The 20,392-nt window shown below is 41.3% G+C and overlaps 1 protein-coding gene across 1 annotated transcript in view; it reads right to left on the reverse strand.

The window, feature by feature from the left end:
* Nucleotides 1-20,392, reverse strand: part of TNIK (TRAF2 and NCK interacting kinase) — a 350,683-nt gene that overhangs the window by 31,855 nt on the left and 298,436 nt on the right. Inside the window, exons 18-21 of the mRNA XM_032225673.1 lie at nt 17,088-17,251; nt 14,880-14,977; nt 6,732-6,916; nt 2,688-2,817 (exon numbers count right to left, since the gene is read on the reverse strand). Of these exons, the coding sequence (XP_032081564.1) occupies nt 2,688-2,817; nt 6,732-6,916; nt 14,880-14,977; nt 17,088-17,251 (577 nt within the window). The remainder of the gene's footprint in view (nt 1-2,687; nt 2,818-6,731; nt 6,917-14,879; nt 14,978-17,087; nt 17,252-20,392) is intronic.

Raw genomic sequence — 20,392 nt, forward strand, 5'->3', positions numbered from 1 at the left:
TACTTCCTCACAAAGGGAACTGGGTCATTTAATACCACAGATGATTACTGGACAGTGCTGGTGATCTTCATGTAAGATGTCAGGTATACTTGTGAAGGATACGCTGATCTAGCCTTTATTGTTTGGATGCTGTCCTTTTTTTCTTAAGATAGGAGTTCTGACCATGAATCATCTTCTTCTACTTGTTCAGACATATGGCTTAAGAAAAAGAAGATAGATGGACTTTCTGTTTCCCAAGATTGTTTTCACGGTGTATAGCAGTGGTGGGTTGCAGGCGGTACAGGCGTACCGGAGCCTGGCCAGAGCACCAGATACCATTTTGGTACGGTGCTCCGGAGGGGCCACCTGCCCGCCTGAGCTCCTTACCGGTCTTTAAAGTCTTCGGCACTTCCCCGCATGAGCATGTGGAGGCTGGCGGAGGTGCTAAGCCACATGCACGCGCTGCATGCATGTGTGCACACTGTAACGGTGCGTGTGCACTGCGCGCACCCATGTGGATGCATCCATGTGGACGCCGCAGGGCCCGTTCCAACGGTACCGGTTGGAACGGGATCCGGAACCCACCACTGGAATATAGGTAATGTTTTGAAGGAAGAGAAAAGAGGGAGGAATGGCTCTAACTCATGAATGAAAGACGGAATGGGATAAAAGAGAGTGGATCTGAATCAATGTGTTTTCCCGTGGGACAAAACAAGACAGAAGATGGGCTGGCTCATGCCCTTAGCTAAATTATCCTGCCTTCAATTGCCTCCTACAATCTGACCTTTTTGTCTTGACAGTATCATCAAGCAAACCTACTCTTTTTATACAAAGAGAGGACAGCAGTATTATTTCTCCAGGAGGAAACATTTTAGCAGGAAGCAGCCTGAGCAAAATGACGTTTGGTGCCAATGCCTATGGAAATTCTCAATGGTTGTCCTAAAGGTGCTTGAAAATATTTCCTTTTCTCCTCCAAGTAGCTGCTTAAGTTCTAGAACCGAAGAATAACTGAAGCAGCTTTTTGGATGAGAAGAAAAAAAAAATTCAAAGGAAAAAAAAACAAGAAAATCCAGTTGCCTTTTGGAAACACATCTTTGGGACAATGTTTAGTGCAGTTCCTTATCATCATAAAGGTAAAGGTTCCTCTCGCACATATGTGCTAGTCGTTCCCAACTCTAGGGGGCAGTGCTCATCTCCATTTCAAAGCCAAAGAGCCAGCGCTGTCCGAAGACGTCTCTGTGGTCATGTGGGCAGCATGACTAAACGCCAAAGGCCCACGGAACACTGTTACCTTTCCACCAAAGATTTTTCCTATTTTTCTACTTGCATTTTTACATGCTTTTGAACTGCGAGGTTGGTAGAAGCTGGGACAAGTAACCAGAGCTCACTCCATTATGCGGCACTAGGGCTTCGAACCACCAAACTTCTGACCTTTCTGATCAACAAGCTCAGCATCTTAGCCACTGAGCCACTGCGTATCATCATAATATCATCATATGAGGACCCAAATTGTTGGAGGCAATATGCTGACTCTGTAAACCACTTAGATTGGGCTGTAAAGCACTGTAAAGGGGTATATAAGTCTAAGTGCTATTGCTATCATGATCTGCCAGATATAAAGTTCATCTGTCAATGGCAGGATATTAATTATGGCATCCCACAAAGAGTTGTAGCTTTGCCTCAATCACTTTTACTGAAGTGCTCCTTTGTTACATTAGTGCAATTGTCTTGTCCCTATTATGTCCATGGAGATTCTCAGTCATCCAGGTCATGGTTGTCCCAAAGGTGCTTTTTTCAAGAGGCAACTGGTCTTTCTGGTTCTTCTCTGAAGACATTTCACTTCTCATCCAAGAAGCTCTGTTATGTTATTCAGTCCCTATTATGTTTCTAAAAAATCCCCACAGATGTATTTTTCACCACTGACTTTTAGAGAGGGTCTTCCTTCTCTGAATATAGACCAAGGTATAATAATTGGCGTGATAAGAATTATAATTAATCTAAATTAGCAACTGAGAATCTCTTCCGTATACAGGCAATCCGCGATTTTTTGAGACCAAAATTTCTATCGTTAAGTAAAACTCTTGTTAAGTGAGTTTTGCCCCATTTTGGGACCTTTCTTGCTACAGTTGTTAAGTGAATCACTGGAGTTGATAACTTAGTAACTCGGCTGTTAAGTGAACCTGGCTTCCCCGGTCGCAAAAGGTGACTACATGACTTCGGGATACAGCAATGGTCGTAAGTATGAACTGCTTACCAAGCATCTTAATTTTGATCACATGACCATGGGGATGCTACAAAAGTTGTAACTGTGAAAAATGGTCATAAGTTACTTTTTTTTTAGTGCTGTTGCAACTTTGAATGGTCATTAAATGAAGAGTTATAAGTCGAGGACTACTTGTAGTATGTGAACCAAGTTTCTGTTTCACTTTTACAATATCCATTGTGTGCAAATTGCATGCTTTAAAAGTCAATTTGAAGGAAGATGAAGATCTGAAAACAACCTTGCTATGTCCTACAGCATTCGGTGCTGTTTATAGTGAAGACACATCTTTTGTTTAGATGTTATAATTATATTAATCAGCTGCAAACCAGCACAGTTTAATCAATCACTCTGTGCTCAGAATACACAGTGTAATTATTATTCATAGCCTACGAAGACATTATCTCTCAAAGACACTGCAGAGAAGAAATTGTTGCCACCCACTTACCTCCCTTATCATTAAAGTCCCTTCTCTTGAAATACTGCTAAATTTGTCAGGGTGGGGGGGCTCCAGACCACCATGGCTCGATACCATTCCTAGATTGTAGGACTCATTGTTGGCCGGCATTCCCGTTGGTCTGAAAAATAGGAGTTTTCAAAACGAAAAGAGAGCAGTTGGTTTCTCGTGATAAATACATGACGACTACAGAAAAATAAAGTAACCTTAAAAGATTTGTAATTGCCAAGATTTAAGAAAATCAGGATCAGAAGCTAAAGGATTCTTCCTCATGTTCCCAAAATGCCGGTCTCTCTCATTCTTGGTCTCTATTGCCTGACAAAACAAATCTACAGGGATAGATTCTGATCCTAAACTTGTGTTCCCCCCCCTTTTTTTTTGGAAGGGAAACACGAAGCTTGACATTACATTTTCGATCCATCCTGTGCTTCTTCCTGTCACATTCTAATAATATAAAACTCTGACCACTCCATGAAATGTATTTTCTGAACAAACTTCAAGGAGAAAAAGAGGGGAACTGCAGGATGCCTCTCTAAATGGGAAACTTGTATCCAATGTTATCCATCTTTTACTCTAAACATCAGAGCACATGTGCTCACCCAGCTGATGCTGAAAACTCCTTCAGGCATACCTGGGTATCCAGGAGCAGCATCTACAGGGAAGCCGGGAGTTGATCTGGTTGGTCACTGCATCACAATCAAAGCTGTACCTTTCATTCACGCACAGCTATTGTGCTCCTATATAAAGGAGTTTTGATTGCAGTAACAGAATAACAGAGCCGAAAGGGACCTTGAAGGTCTTTGTTTGTTTGTTTGTTTATACATTTTTCTTTTACATGAATAAGTGCTTTGTGAACAGTTTATTGTCTGGGTCAATTTCCTTATACATATTAATATTTATCCAATTTCTAAACTCTAGTTCTGTTATCAAGCATTGATAAAACAAGTTCCATGGTAGAAAATATTCCGTATCTTCTTTATTCTTTATCTTTAAGGTCAACCTATCCATTTCTGCACAATCTAGTATGTTTTTAAATTACGCTCTCTTCTGTAGGTATTTCCTCATTTTTCCAGTGCTGTGCAAATACAATTCTTGCTGCTGTCAAGACATGCAATAGTAAGTATATATTCCCTTTATTCATACTTTTCGGTTACTATGCTAACAAAAATATTTCTGGCTTACAAATCTATATGTTGCTTTAACATTTTTTTCTAACCTTGTGTGCATTTTTGTCCAATTTCTTTTTGTCTTTGCACATGTCTACCACATGCTAATATGTGCCCGGTGTCTGATTACATTTCCAACATTTGGCGGACATGTTTTGGAACATCTTTGCTAACCTTGCCGGTGGTAGATGGGATCTTGGAGGTCTTATAGTCCAACCCTCTGCTCAAACAGGAAACCCTATACCATTTCAGACAAATAGTTGTCCAATTTCTTCTTAAAAACCTCCAGTGATGGGGCACCCACATCCATCATCATATCTATTGGGATCCCCAATATTGTAATAGTTTCACATATTCACCGTACCATTATAATTCATATTATGAGATTCTTCTTGCCTTCAGAAGAAGCAAGACGAATGGGATTAGGGATAAGGAATTTAATGTTATATGACTAAATTTCAGGTAGGCAGTTCTTGCCACAAATAGGCTATTTTCAAAGTTATTCCCTCGGCTAGCATTATTGTCAAGTGCATACGTCCCAACCAGGCCATTTTTATTTTTGACAGCTCTCCAACGTAAAATTGCAATACAGAATATTTTTCACCACGTTAAACAGAATGCAAACAAACTAACTGCCTAAACCTGAGCCATATGCTTTTGGTTGACTAATGAAAATAAGCAACAGCTGCACGTTTCTGCCTGAAGGTAGATATTGACCTAGATAACATTTATAGAAAGATAAATTAAAAGATGCTCTGATCATGAACCGGATGGGCTGTTGAATTTGGTCAGCCTTCAGAATTTCAAGAAATCGCTGAAGTGTGTATAGATGCAAATGGCAACGACATGTTCAAATATTAAAGGTGTTGCCTGCCAAATAAAGTAACAATCTCTATATTTGAAATACAGAAGACATCAGAGAGCGTTCTTTTTTAAAAACAAAATAATTCGGGGATTCTTCAAAAGATCCATTCCAAAATTCTTCAGTATGCGAATGAGAAAGAATGTATTAGAGAAATACATTCCACTGACAGACAGGATTGACTGTTGCTACATAAAGAATACACTTTGTGGAGCCCAAATTCTCGATTTCATAAATATTGCATTAGGAACTCCACTTCAAGGTGGAAATGTAGGGCTTGGAGAGCTAGGTCTTCCAAGAATTCAGCTAACTTGCTCAATGAACCTTATATCATTGGTGGCCAATTCACTTTCCCAAGTAGTCGCATGACAAACTGGGACAGTTAAGGATCATTGCCATCACCGCTACTACTCTTACAGTCTTGCCATCCCCACGCCGCCACTGCAGGCCAGACAGGGACAGCCGAAGGGCCAGATATAACCTGTGGTCCATAAAATGCCTAGATCTGCATTAGAAGGAGGAATAACTTTGGTGGCTGATGCTTGCACTTAATGCATTTTGGAAGCAGGAGAGCTGCAATAGGGGGTGGAGGAATGATGTAAAGCGACAGAGTCAGGATCAGAGGTGGTATTCAGCAAGTTCTGCCCAGTTCTGGAGAACTGGTACCAGAAATTTTGAGTAGTTCGGAGAACCGGTAAATACCACCTCTGATTGGCCCCGTCCCCATCTATTCTCTGTCTCCCGAATCCCAGCTGATCAGGAGGGAATGGGGATTTTACAGTAACCTTCCTCTGGAATGGGGTGGGAATGGATATTTTATAGTATCCTTCCCTTGCCACACCCACCAAGCCATGCCTACCAAGCCACGCCCACAGAACCAGCAGTAAAAAAAAATATGAATCCCACCACTGGTCAGGATATATCTATGGACATTCCCATTGTTTTTTTTTAAGGGAGAGGAATTGAGAGGAAGGGATATTGATTGACTGATTCAGAGAAGCCTCTTTACAGCTTACAGAACTATTTTGTTACATCTCTTACTTCAAAAGGATAGAAAACCAGCCACTCTACTCCAAGTAATTGGCTTCAGAAGTAGTTCCAGAAACCACAAAAAAAGGAGGCATGGGGGTCCTATGTGACTATAGACCGACATTTTGCTCATCTACATCCAGGGTGTGCCTGGATTCAGGAGAACCCGTAGCTAACGTTATGGCCGGTTTGGAAAACCTCCAAATCCCACCTCTGGCTGGTCCCGTCCACCCCACCCCACCCCACCCCTGCCACCTCACCACGCCCCTCCTAGGAGTCTCCACACGGCCCATTTTGGATGCGAGCTAAGGGTCTGCGCGGAGGCTCGGGGAGGTGGGAAAATGGGTCTCCCAGAAGGCCTCTGGAGCCTGGGGAAGGTGAAAACAGCTCCCCTGCCGTGGTTCCGGGGGGCAACTAGACCACGCCCACACCCCCAACAACTGAGCAGAGAACCCGCTGCTGAAATTTTTGAAGCCCACCCCTGCCTACATCCTACTGCCATCCTCTGATTTCTTACCAAACAATCTAATGAAAGAACATGTATTTACTTGCTGGGTCCCTTCACCACTGTTGTTGTGCATTGTTCACTTTTCTTTGGGCAGAAAGAAAGAACAGGAGACTAAGCTCCTGGTCTAATCTGGTGGGAAATCTTTTGTATACATTATGGGTGTGTGTGTGTGGCTTTTTTCAGCAATAGTCTACAGCAGAGATCTCCAACCCCTGATCTATGGACTGGCACCAGGCCGCAGCATGGCAAAAACTGGGCCGTGCAAACCAGTTAAACTCCAGCCAATGGGATGCAGGCAGCATACGAAACCCACCGGTCTGTGGAAAAACTTCTTTCCATCGAACCAGTTCCAGGTACCCCAAAAGTTTGGGGGCCGCCATGTTTGTAATGTCTATAAAACATTATTGCAACCAGCAATTCCAAATGAGATGCATTTGTGGGTTTATCTTCACCAAGAGAGGATGTCTTACATAAGCCGTGGGATGTCGCTGACGGGCACAGTGCCATCTTGTGTTTCACTTTCTCCGTCTTCTTCCTCCTCTTCGCTGCTTTCAGACTCCTCACTGGAAGAGGAATAATCGGTAACTTTCTTTAAAGGCCGGTTGGTTTCTTCAATCCGCAGTTCCCGCAGTTCTTTTGCTAAAGCAGTCAGATCCTGTACGAGAAGGGAAAAACCCAGAAAGCAACATGAATTTTCACCTGAACTATAGAAGGGATGGTATGAGGATTAGGAAACGCAACAGTCAGCTGATATAGAAGGCAAATATTATGGAATGTATAGATTTTGTGGTACAAAACACTGGCTTTATACTCACTGAAAACCTAACAGCAAACTGCTGACATACAGGTTACATGTAAACATGTGTTTATGAGCCACAGTGGCGCAGTGGGTAAAGTACAGTACTGTAGGCTACTTCTGCTGCCTGCCAACTGCTAGCAATTTGGCAATTCAAATCTCACCAGGCTCAAGGTGGACTCAGCCTTCCATCCTTCCAAGGCAGATAAAATGAGGACCCAAATTGTTGGGGGCAATATGCTGACTCTGTAAACCACTTAGAGAGGGCTGTAAAGCACTGTAAAGCGGTATATAAGTGGTATTGCTATTATAGCCTTCTATGGACATGTTCAAGACCAGCAAGGGAAGGGGAAAATGACATCTTGAACATAATGTCATGCAAATGACACAAATGAAGTTGGGTCATCTGCATGATAATGTCATAGCACACAAACAAGCTCATTATGATAGATTTAGCACACCTAAATCTATTCACAGCTATAGCAGTGACAAGAATGCAGTCGTCATCACAGTAAACTGGGAACAATGGCATCTCAGAATGGTATTGATTCCAAATATACATTTTGGGTGATCCCCAAATGTCTTCCACTTAAACACATTTAGGAGGAATTGAAGTGCATGAGGTCAGCCACAACCAAGTACCACGGATTTTAGATTATGCTAACTGAACTAACGTTGGCTATTATGTTTCCCTGCAGGCATATCGACCTCTTTCTATCCATTTCTCTAGAAATTCAGTGCAATGTATCAAGTGGGTTCCTTATCTATGATCATCACTAACAATGTACAGTATATGTAAAGCTCACACGATAGCTTGACTTGGTGGGGAGTGGCTAGAGTGCAGTACTTCAGGCTACTTGTGCTGCCTGCCGGCTGCCTGCAATTTAGCAGTTCAAATCCCACCAGGCTCAAGGTTGACTCAGCCTTCCATCCTTCCGCGGTGGGTAAAATGAGGACCCAGATTGTTGGGGGCTATATGCTGATTCTGTAAACCGCTTAGAGAGGACTATAAAGCACTGTAAAGCAGTATATAAGTCTAGGTGCTATTGCTATTGCTATGCATAATGTCATACAAAAGATATAGGCAGGGTGCATATTTTACAATATGTGCATGTGATGTGCATGTATACATATGCAAAATTGGCCATGAATCGTAATGCTAGAACCTAGATTACTAGACACAAAGAATTTTCTAGTTAATACACCATTTAAGGTTCCCCATTTATATCTTAATAGTGTTGTTTTGAGACAAAAAGTTGTAGGAACTATACGGAGATATTTATTGTAATCTTACATGCTTTCATGGCCACACAACAGAAAGCAGTAGGGCAAAAATAAAAAGCACAATAGGTTTAATTAAACGAATTAGAAAAGAATGCATTAAACACACACAAGATGATCAAAACAATTGCAACCAACTCTCTTACAATCTCTCCCTATATTAAGACTCAGGAAGCTATTAGCATATTTGCTCAGATATAAAAGATTAGGGGGAAAAACTCATTGAAAAAAAAAATTGGGTGTTTCTATACTCTTGGTTTGTTGGTTCCTCTGGCTATATTCGTTATTCCTGCATCATACAATTATTTTTTTTAATAAAATGTCTTGGAATGTCTTTTAAAAATAAAAATAAACAGCCCTTTACAACCTGATAGGAGAAACTGGGAATTTTTTTTTAAAAAAAAACCTGACAATCCAGTCTCAGTGTTGTCTTTGATACTTCTGCACTCAACTTGCTTAACTACGTCAAGTCTATAGGGATTGTGTAAGGAAGACAAAGAGTGAAGTGCCATCTTCCCTCTACCCATCAAGGCTAATACTATTCAGGTCAAATTGTGTACCTTTCTAGCCATTTTGTAAAACTTCATGAGCAAAATCTATCTCAAGCATATTGAACTCTGTGGGCAGATTGATATAGAAATAGAAAAAAAATCAAAAAAGATGTTGAGACTCTAGAAGGAGTGCAGAGAAGAGCAACAAAGATGATTAGGGGACTGGAGGCTGAAACATATGAAGAATGGAACTGCAGAAATTATAAATGTAAAGTTAACCAAATTCCCCATTCCATATTAGAGGTAATCTTTTTGCAAATTTTAAGACATTACAAAACCAGAAGTCCCAAAATATAAATGATATCCAACTGAAGTTTTACTTCATGAAGCTAACAATTCAAACTTTGCAATGTTATCAAATTCAACACACAACAATGCCATGAAACAACCTGATTAACTCCAACAGCTTATTAAAACAAAGAATATGGTAAAGTTACAATGTGTTAGCATAACATTGCTATGTGGGATTATTTGTTCTGCTTTAAAAGCACGGCTATTTAATTCATTAGTGTGAGGATGAGACTACTGATGATTATTGATTTATTATCCCAGTGCAAAAATATTGTGAATCCTACCCACAAGGAATTCTCAACATTTTTTAGTTAATCTAATGTTTTGTGAGAGAGATTGAGGTATAAAAGGCAGTTGTTCAAGAAAATAAAGTAAGATAATATTTTGGATTACAACGTAATTAGGAGTTGTGAACACCTACTCCCACAAAATGATTAGGGGACCAGGGGCTAAAACATATGAAGAACGGTTGCAGGAACTGGGTATTGTCTAGTTTAATGAAAAGAAGGACGTGGGTGACATGATAGCAGTGTTCCAATATCTCAGAGGCTGCCACAAAGAGGGAGTCAAACTATTCTTCAAGGCACCTGAGGGTAGAACAAGAAGCAATGGGTGCAAAATAATCAAGGAGAGAAGCAACTTAGAACTAAGGAGAAATTTCCTGACAGTTAGAACAATTAATCAGTGGAACAGCTTGCCTCCAGAAATTGTGAATGCCCCAACATTGGAAGTCTTTAAAAAGATGTTGGATAACCGTTTGTCTGAAAGGGTATAGGGTTTCCTGCCTAAGCAGGGGGTTGGACTAGAAGATCTCCAAGGTCCTCCCCAACTCCGTTATTCTAAATTCTAAAATTCTCAAATCTAAAAATTGGAGGAGCAAATCTTATTGATGGTGCCTTGAAATATATAGGAAAGGCATGCTCAAATATTGGGCAATAAGATTAAACATCATCACCATCAAGCCAATATTAATAGTTTAAGGAATATAATCATAGATGAAGGTTTGACACTTTTATTTCTACTCTCCAGATGAATACAGTCTTCCTATTCCCACACCCCAGTGTATTTTTTTATATAAATTAAAGAAAACAACAACTATAGCTTCTACTACCAACAAACATAATTAATTTTTGGCCTAATCTAAGCAAATATTTTCATTGCTAACAAATCAATTCCTAAATGCTTAGGTGAATCCCCCCCTCCCATCCCCAAATGAAAACAAGTCCAATTAAGATTTGGGCAGCATGAATATTTTTTAATATACCTTTTCAAAGTCTAATAATGAATGACTCATTCATTCTGACTTGATTGTTTCCAATTACCTGCAGCAATACATCGTATTACTTTTAAATTAGTCTGCTCACCATCATCCAACTAGAGAATTAAATAGTAAAAAAAAATGCCTTATACACTCTCAACTGCAACCCGATTATAATTTGGATATCCAAGGTAGAGCTTCATAATTACTGGTCACAAATCATTCAAGCAAGAGAAAGGAACCCCACCGCACCCCAAAAAACTGGGCCTAAATGTTTCGTTTCTTAGGTTTCCAATCACACATGAAAACAACAATTTTAATCCACAGTGTATTACAGATACACTGGTGTTCAATGTAGCATGTCTCAGAGTAGCTTCACATGGTTGGAAGAGTTGCTATAATTTCAGAATGTAAGATGATGATACTTCTGTGAATGTACTTCTTAGCCTGCATGAACAAAAACTATAATAAAGGTACCAATCATCTTTGATGTAGTAGCTGTTTAGTAAAGGTCCTGACTTATTTTCCTACATTGGCTTCAATCTGGGATTTATGAACATACTTGGACCAGTCGTCTTCTCTTTCTTCAGTTTAGATATCCTAATTTGGAGGGACTTATAGTTTGGAAGGGACTTCAACTCTTGTGGAGTTGAAGTCCACAAGTCTTAAAGTTGCCAGGATTGGAAACCCCTGGTTTAGATAGAGTACATGACTAAGGTAGATCTTAAGAGCCGAGGTGGCGTAGTGGTTAAATGCAGCACTGCAGGCTACTTCAGCTGACTGCAGTTCTGCAGTTTGGCTGTTCAAATCTCACCGGCTCAGGGTTGACTCAGCCTTCCATCCTTCCAAGGTGGGTAAAATGAGGACCCGGGTTGTTGTTGGGGGCAATATGCTGACTCTGTAAAACCGCTTAGAGAGGGCTGAAAGCCCTATGAAGCAGTATATAAGTCTAACTGCTATTGCTATTGCTATCTTTGTTTCCTGAATGTTTAGAGAAATCAAGTTTGGAGACTTTCTTTGGTTTTTTTTACATGATGGTATGCCTGTAAAAATGTAGGCTTTCTGACTTCAAATGGTAGGGAATAAATAGCATTTACTGATTTTTTTTTAAAGTTAGAGGAAGACACATACCCAAAACACATGAGCGGCTGCATGTCACTTCTGTCTGGGTTGGGGAATTCTCCTTTCAGCAATCATGAGATAAGATAGAATAGAACAGAATAACAGAATTGGAAGGGACTTTGGAGGTCTTCTAGTCCAACCCCCTGCTTAGGCAGGAAACCCTACACCACTTCAGACAAATGATTATCCAACATCTTCTTAAAAACTATCCAGTGTTGGAGCATTCACAACTTCTGGAGGCAAGTTGTTCTACTAATTCTAACTGTCAGGAAATTTCTCCTCAGTTCTAAGTTGTTTCTCTCCTTGATTAGTTTCCACCCATTGCTTCTTGTTCTACCCTCAGGTGTTTTGGAGAATAGCTTGACTCCCTTTTCTTTGTGGCAGCCCCTGAGATATTGGAACACTATTATCAAACAATGGACAGTTTTGTTTGTCCTCACTCATGCTTCTTTACATAATGAATATATAAGTTTTAGCCTGTGTAACTAGTAAAAGCACCCATTCAAGCAGGGAAGATACCTGCATGGAAACTGTGATTCAGCTCATGAGCTCTAAATAGACCCCAGGATCCAACCAGAATATCCCTGGTGACATTTCCCTTTATTCTCATGTGGCTTTGAAGCAGTGGTGAAATTCATTTTTTTTTACTACCGGTTCTGTGGACATGGCTTGGTGGTGGTGGCAGGGGAAGGATACTGCAAAATTCCCATTCCCACCCCACTCTGTGCCAGCCAGAGGCGGTATTTGCCAGTTCTCCGAACTACTCAAAATTTCCGCTACCGGTTCTCCAGAACCTGTCATAACCTGCTGAATTTCACCTCTGCTTTGAAGCCTTTACCACATGATCTTAAAAATGGTGAATTTGAAACCTAAAAATATAGATCTACATATATCTTTTACCTGTTACACAAATGCCCAAAGATGATTGGAGAAAGTACAATTTCCATATTTCAGTACATATTTGAGACAATAAATCTTTTAATCATCACTGACTTTTCTATTTTTCAGGGGGTGGGTCTAGAAATATAGGGTTTATTTTGGTCTCTACTGTCATTATAACTCTAATGTGCCCCAATCTTACCTGGGTGTCATTGAGATGGAAGATAACAGTTAAATAAAAGTTTTACATGCTACACTTACACCTACTTTTCCTTTTAGAGAGAGGGTTTCTGTAGTTATATTAAGAACTTTCCTCTGGAATTACAAATAACAAGAGCCCATTTTGTGAGATGTTAGCAAACTAAAAAGCAAGGTTTGATTTTAAGCATAACTTTGCGCAAGGGCATGACAAACCAAGAATAGACACAGCTAACCTTCTCTATTGCTTTGTTATAGGCCTGGGAATAATGGTGAATTAATTAACACCAGAAGCAAAAAAGATCAGGATAGGAAAGTAAGCTTATAAATTTAATAAATAAATAATAACACGTCAGAAAAACCACGCCAGTTAGAAATAAAACAAAAACTGCTAGCTGAGTGTAGGCAGAAAAATAAAATGTCAGAAAAACCAGGAAGTAGGTTAGAAACAAACTAAAAATAATTGAGGGTAAAAAAGAGAGAAAAACAAAATAACAAAGTAATTTCTTCTACAGCCTGTTCCAATTTTGAAATGCCAATGTCAAAAAGCAAAATGGTATGAAATGGCACAGTCGGCTTACGCCTTTGTGAAATCTCTAGCAAAAATAATGGTAGTTTAGATCTGCCACAGGGTAGGGGATATTTAATTAAATTCCTTCTTGTCTACTTCTTTTGGTCAGGAATCAAGGCATTGAGCTGGCTTTCTGTGCTTCATCCTGTGCTGAACCAACCCAGAATATCTTGAAAAATAAACCCAAAATAAAAACAAGTGTAGATAATGACAACAAGGTCAACAAATGGTTAGAAACTAGACCGACAACTGTCTTTACAGGCAGTCCTCAACTAGTGACCGTTCGAAGTAACAGCAACACTGAAATAAGTGACTTACCACTGTTTTTCACACTGACGACTGCTGCAGCATCCCTATGCTCATGTGATCAAAATTCAGACACTTTGCAACTGACTCACATTTATGACTGCTGCAGTGTCCCAGGGTCTTTTTGTGACCTTTTGACTAGCAAAGTGAAAGGGGAAGCCAGATTCACTTAACAAGCGTCTTACTAGCTTAACAGCTGCAGTGATTCACTTAACAAAGGTGGCAAGAAAAAAAATCGTAAAATGGGGCAAACGTCACTTGACTAACTTCTCATTTAGCAACATAAACTTTGGGCTCAACCGAGGTTGCAAGTCGAGGACTACCTGCACTATAGCAACTTACAAAAGTACCGTATTTTTTGAATTATAAAACGCACTGGTGTATAAGACGCACCAAAATTTCGAAGAGGTAAGTAAGAAAAAAAAGTTTTTTGCCTTCCCTCAGCCCCCAGCAACTCTCTGTAGGCTTCAGCAGGGCTGAAAACACCCCCAGTTTTGCCTTGCCCCAGCACTGCTGAAGCCTGCAGACGGCTGCTGGGGATTTCAGGAGGCCCAAAATGGCTGTATTTGGTGTATAAGATGCATCAACATTTCCTCACTCTTTTTGGGGGGGGAGGTCTTATACTCCGAAAAATATGGTACCTGAACTGTTGTGGCCCAGCAGGAGTTGTTGGAGCTGCCACGAGACTCCGACAGCCAGGGGCCCTATGAGTCGGCTCTGGAGGATGTGGAGGACCCTGGACAGGGTTCCGACTCCAAGCAGGGCGTAGAGAGACTGGTTCGCCACCAGGTGGTGCCTGAGCCTTGGACCAGTGGGGAGGAGACAAGGGAGAGTGATCCAGAAGCCAGCAGTGAGTTGTTCCTGGATGCACGCCATCGAAGAGTTACTGGGCGTCAGGAACAATTACGCAATTACAGGAGGTATTTGCGCTCAGCTGGTGGTCATTAGGCTCCTCTCCAGACTATAAAAAAGACTGCTTGTGCACACACCCCTCTTGCAGAAGTCAACGCATTGACTAAAGAGAACTGTTGTAACTAACTTGGCAGGCTGGATTGCTGCCAAGGTTTGTCTGAGTTGCTGCCAAGGTTTGTCTGAGTTGCTTGGCTTTCAGCCACCGAGATTTTGGTCTTGCTATTAAAGTACATTCTAGTTAAGCTTGTCTCAGCATTCGTTACTGGATGGAGGAGGGGGTCAGAACACTGAACTATACTTTAAGGGTGCTTGATACTTCTTTCCTCTCCCCACTCCCCAAATCCCAAATTGTACAAAATTTTTGGAGAGATGATTCATCAAATTAAGAAAAAGGAGCAGCCTATGCTGCTCATCTATGACAGATGCCTATCACAAAAGATGCATGGGACTTACAGCAGGTCGACTTGGTCGGGTCATCTCCTTGCTGTCTTCCTGCTTTACCTTGGCTGGTTCATGTGGGAGGATGGGTGATCCTTCAAGCTTGGCATTTCCTGATCAAAGAAGAGAACCAATGTAAAAAGGGTTAAAGATCAAATCAGGGAGGGAGCCTGAGGCAGGGGGAGAAGGTCTGCTTCAGAAAATCCCATTCTCTTGGGTGTTCACTGTAATCTTTTCTGAGCCTAGATCTCAATGGGCACATGCTGCTCTGAGAGAAACCCCCATTCCTTTCCATTCTCACATCATTGACATTTCGGTATTGGTCACATCTGTGTAATACAAGTTTCTCCAAAATGGGGTCCTTTCCAAGAAGTTTGGCTTAGTTTAACCTGTACCTGAACTCTACCACTTGAAATGAAAAGGTGAGGTCACAAGACTGAATTTCCCACCAGGAATACATCTTCAAAGCCTTGCGAGGAACCAACCTGTGTGGAGGACTTTTCCCTTTGTGTTGGATTTATTAACTTAATACCAAATATGAAATGGAATGTAGTGCAATTTTGGAATCACCCCATCAGGGAATAAGGTTTGATGCTATGCTATGGCCTCAGACTAGTCTGGGCACCTCCAGGTGTATGGACTTCAATTATTGCTGGAATTGGATAAAACTAGTTTGATGAAAAGAAGAACTAGAGGAGACATGATAGCAGTGTTCTAATATCTCAGTGGTTGCCACAAAGAAGAGGGAGTCAAGCTATTCTTCAAAGCACCTGAGGGTAGGACAAGAAACAATGGGTGGAAACTGATCAAAAGAGAGAAGCAACTTAGAACTAAGGAGAAATTTCCTGACAGTTAGAACAATTAATCAGTGGAACAACTTGCCTCCAGAAGTTGTGAATGCCCCAACACTGCAAGTCTTTAAGAAGATGTTGGATAGCCATTTGTCTGAAATGGTATAGGGTTTCCTGCCTAAGCAGGGGGTTGGACTAGAAGACCTCCAACGTCCCTTCCAACTTTGATATTCTATTCTATTCTATTCTATTCTATTCTATTCTATTCTATTCTATTCTATTCTATTCTATTCTATTCCATTCCATTCTATTCCCAGCTTTGACCATTGTCTTAGTTCATTCATTTGGAAGCCACCCAGGTTGAGTGGGTTATTTGGTTGAGGATTCTTTCATCTGCCAAGGACTTCTTCAGTTCTCTGTTGCAGAAAGAGGAGATAGCAAATTGGTACACCGCCTCCCCCGTTAGTGGCATCCATTTTTTTCAACATTCAAAACATATAGCATCCTTCACTCAGGAACTAACATTTTGTCCCCCAAGCTAAGTGCAATGAAATTTTAGAGATCTCATCACAACTTACAAGTTAACCACACATTTGTGATCCTGTGGAATGGTGACTAAATTTTGAGAGGCCAGTATGGTTTAGAGTTGGACAGAAGCCTGGCGCCTGTGGGCATTCTCTGCTAATTGGTACTGTGAGGTTGTTCACTTCTATGTGGCTTAGAATGATGTATCAACCAAATGGCTTAATACTATTAGCAAACCCGTGACCCGTCAAAACCGCGCCCGACTAAGCCGCGCCCGATTAAACCGCGTCACTGACGTCATCAACAGGGCGACAACAGCCAGTGCGGAGAAAGAAGGGCGCTTTAAATAGCGCTTTGAAAGCAAGCCGATTCAACTTAAGGTAAGGGTTAGGTTTAGGGTTAGGTTAAGGGTTAGGGTTAGGTTTAGGGTTAGGTTAAGGGTTAGGGTTAGGGTTAGGGTTGGGTTAAGGGTTAGGATTAGGTTTAGGGTTAGGTTAAGGGTTAGGGTTAGGTTTAGGGTTAGGATTAGGTTTAGGGGGGTTAGGTTTAGGTGTTAATTTTAGGTTTAGCGTTTACAGCGTGCTTCTGTCTCCGCGCTGTTGTCGCTCTGTTGATGACGTCAGCTATGCGGTTTAGTCGAGCGCAGTTTATTCGAGCACGGTTTTGTGGTGGAACCAGCAAACCAACTGCTTGTCCAATAATCATGGCTAAAATATCCTGGCCTTAGCGTTACATAGGAAGGCAGACATTCAAAACAGAAACAGAGTTAAGGACACAGGGAGAAATGAAAATTCTTTCTAGCCTTACAGGTTGTCAGATGATAATCCAATGAGTAGGGCATTTCAAGCAGCAAAAATGAAAGTAGAAGAGGGCAAACAGTAGGTATGAGAGTGGGCTGAGATCTCACCTCTGGCTCGGTTCCGTTCACTGGAGCCAGCTTGGGATCCAGGCTGGGAGCCGGCCTGTGAACTGGGCTGTGAACTGGGGGTGCTGGAGCTGGAAGAACTGCCACTGCTTGTCCTCTGTATCAGGTTTTCTATGATGGGCTCTGTTCTCCGCAGGTCTGGGTTACTGGGAACAGGAAAGAAGAAAGGATGTTGTACCTATTTATTTGTTTTCCACCTTTATTATTTTTTTATAAATAGCTCAAGGTAGTAAACACACTTAATATTCCTCCCATTTTCCCAACAACAACATTGTGAGGTGAGTTGGGCTGAGAGAGAGTGACTTACCTAATCACTGAGTCAGCTTTCATGCTTAAGGCAGAACTAGAACAATCTTCTGGTTTCTAGGTTGGTGCCTTAACAACTAGACCAAATTGGCTCTCATTTTATCTATTCATCTATTCCATGAATACTTTAGAAAGATTCTTGTGAATTAGTAAGGTGGGAGAGGACCCTTTGGTGCTTCCCTTGGTCAACGCTACAAATGTTCATAGAAGACATTTGGTATTGAAGATGGCAGGTATCTAACAGAATAACAACCAGGCTACTCTGGTTTCTAATGCCATGAACATCTAAACCACAACTACCTCTTTCGTCAGACGAGAGCAAACTGAGGCTGAAGACCATGAACATCATTTTTGGGGACCCTTAGATTAAATTGGAAGTTTAGTCATTAAGTAGAGCAGGGGTGAAATTCAGCAGGTTCTGGAGAACCGGTAGCGGAAATTTTGAGTAGATCAGAGAATCTGCAAATACTACTTCTGGCTGGCCCCAGCGTGGGATGGGAATGGAGATTTTGCAGTATCCTCCCCCCAAGAGTGGGATGGGAATGGAGATTTTGCAGTATCCTTCCCCTGCCGTGCCCACCCAGCCACGCCCATAGAACCGGTAGTAAAAAAAAAAAAAAAGAATTTAATCACTGAAGTACAGCCAAAAGAGCCAATTGATAAAACTTCACTGTAAATTGCAGTGAAAAAAATAACCAATGTCATTCATGTTTGGTCTTTCCCTTTCCCCAAACAAGTTTACGCTTACTGTACTGGGATGGAGCAGATTTCTTCTCCTCCAGGGAGAAAATTGCTATTTCTCTTCTTTCAACAATTACCTGTTGACCCAAAGATCAAGTAGAATAAGGCAAAGCACTGCTACCAAACCGTAAAGTTGAGACCCTGCAGGAACGTTCCCAAACTATTTCTTATAGCTGTAAGGTAGGAAAAGGGAACGGGTATTGTGCAAGTCTGAAAGCCTTACACAACATCTTCACAGAGTGAGAAGCTATCATTTCCCATTATGTCAGAGAACCAGGCTTACAAATCATTGCTGGCTTTGGGTACTATCAATTCTCTAATCAAACCTCTGGAAAAGATGATAAGAGACCCTGGATGACACTAGATGAACTGTATTATTTAATATCTGCATCTGCAGCTTCATAGTAAACAAGGGACAACCTAATTACATAGATATGATCTTTGAGAAATAAATAGCCATCAAATAAATATTGTGCCTTATCTATGATGATCCATTTATTTAAATTCTTTGCAGCATACCATTTTGATTTCCTTAATTTCTGCTAAACAGTCAGTATCTTAAAAAAACTGACTTATACGAGATACGTTAGGAGATGCAGTAGCACGACCAAAATAAAGTCATTAAGAGTAATGGGATGGCAGTCATCAAATTAAGGAAACAGGTAAGTAGCAAGTTTTTAAAAAATCATTCTGAAACCAGCTGCAAATATTCTATGATGTATGTGTATTTCAGCTATCATGGATTATACACCAACTAATATTGACTAATCTATTTGCCTTGTTCTAATTCCCTCCAAAAGGCATCAAATGAGTTGACCTTGAAATAACTTGAAAGGACCCAGTCCTAGTCTCAGATGTGAATATTCATCTACTGTAAAACACACTGCCCAGGTATGTTTTTTCACACTGTCCCCACTCCAGGCTGGCTGTGAGGTATTAGAAGAAATGAAGTACCACACGCCTAGAAGGATCTTCTTAGCTGAAGGATTCTAATTTTATCCTGTCCAATCTTTTCTTTGATCTCACAATATTAGTGAAAATTGCTTACATAGTGTAAGAAAATTCTAACATTGGACATTGAATTTGAAAACCAAGTGCCTAGCTCCAAGCAGCAACCAAGAAGCAGCTTAAGGCAAATGCCTTAACGGAAAGTCAGACTTGAACAAGACGAATCTGGATTTATCAGGGGTGGAATTCAGCCGGTTCGGATTGGTTTGGGTGAACCGGATGCTAATTTACATCTGGTTCACTGAATTGCTAGTTGGAAGGACTGGCTGGCCCTGCCCACCCCATCCCGCTTCTCCCAGGAGTTTCCACAAGGCCCATTCAACATGCTAGGTAAGTGCAGGGTGCGGGTAGAGGCTCTGGAAGGGTGAAAAATGGGCCTCTCGGAAGTCTGGAAATGGGCCTTTTCCGGCCTCTGGAGGACGTCCAGAGCCTGGGGGAGGCCATTTTCGCCATCCTGGAGACTTGAGGAAAGCTTCCGGAGTCTGTGGAGGGCAAAAACACCCTCCGCCCACCATGATGCAATCCGAGTAGGCCACACCCCTCATGACCATGTCCACCCAGCAACTGGGCAGAAAACTGGTTGGAAAAAAATTTCAATCCCACCCCTGATTTAAATCCTGCCTGTTGGGGGTGACACACATATGTGTGCCTATTGTACAGACATTCCACCTTTTCTTCTAGAGGTTGTAAGTGCTGGAACTCAGTTTTCTTGGTTCATATCCAATCTTCTATAGCTGTTCTTAAACTGTTCTTATATTGAAAGTGAGATTAGCAAACCCTATCCTTTCTCTCAAGAGTTCAGATCCCAGCAAGGAGGAAAGGTGAGAAAAGGGCAGCTATGTCCAAAATAAAGCAGGGTAGCTTTTATGCATGCCACCTGGAGTGGAAAACTATATTGGTAAATAACACATAGATAACCTTTTTTAAGTGGGTCATTCTAAGCAGTTAGACATATACCGCTTCATAGGGCTTTCAGCCCTCTCTAAGCGGTTTACAGAGTCAGCATATTGCCCCCCACAGTCTGGGTCCTCATTTTACCCACCTTGGAAGGATGGAAGGCTGAGTCAACCTTGAGCCGGTGAGATTTGAACCGCCAAACTGCAGCTAAGCAGTCAGCTGAAGTGGCTGCAATACTTCACTCTAACCACTGCGCCACCTCGGCTCCTCAGAATAACTGACTAGTTTTATTCTGTGTTTTCCAACCCTACATCCCAAATTCCATCCGGTTGGGA

This window comes from Thamnophis elegans, chromosome 10 (assembly GCF_009769535.1).
Source record: "Thamnophis elegans isolate rThaEle1 chromosome 10, rThaEle1.pri, whole genome shotgun sequence".
Lineage (NCBI taxonomy): Eukaryota > Metazoa > Chordata > Lepidosauria > Squamata > Colubridae > Thamnophis > Thamnophis elegans.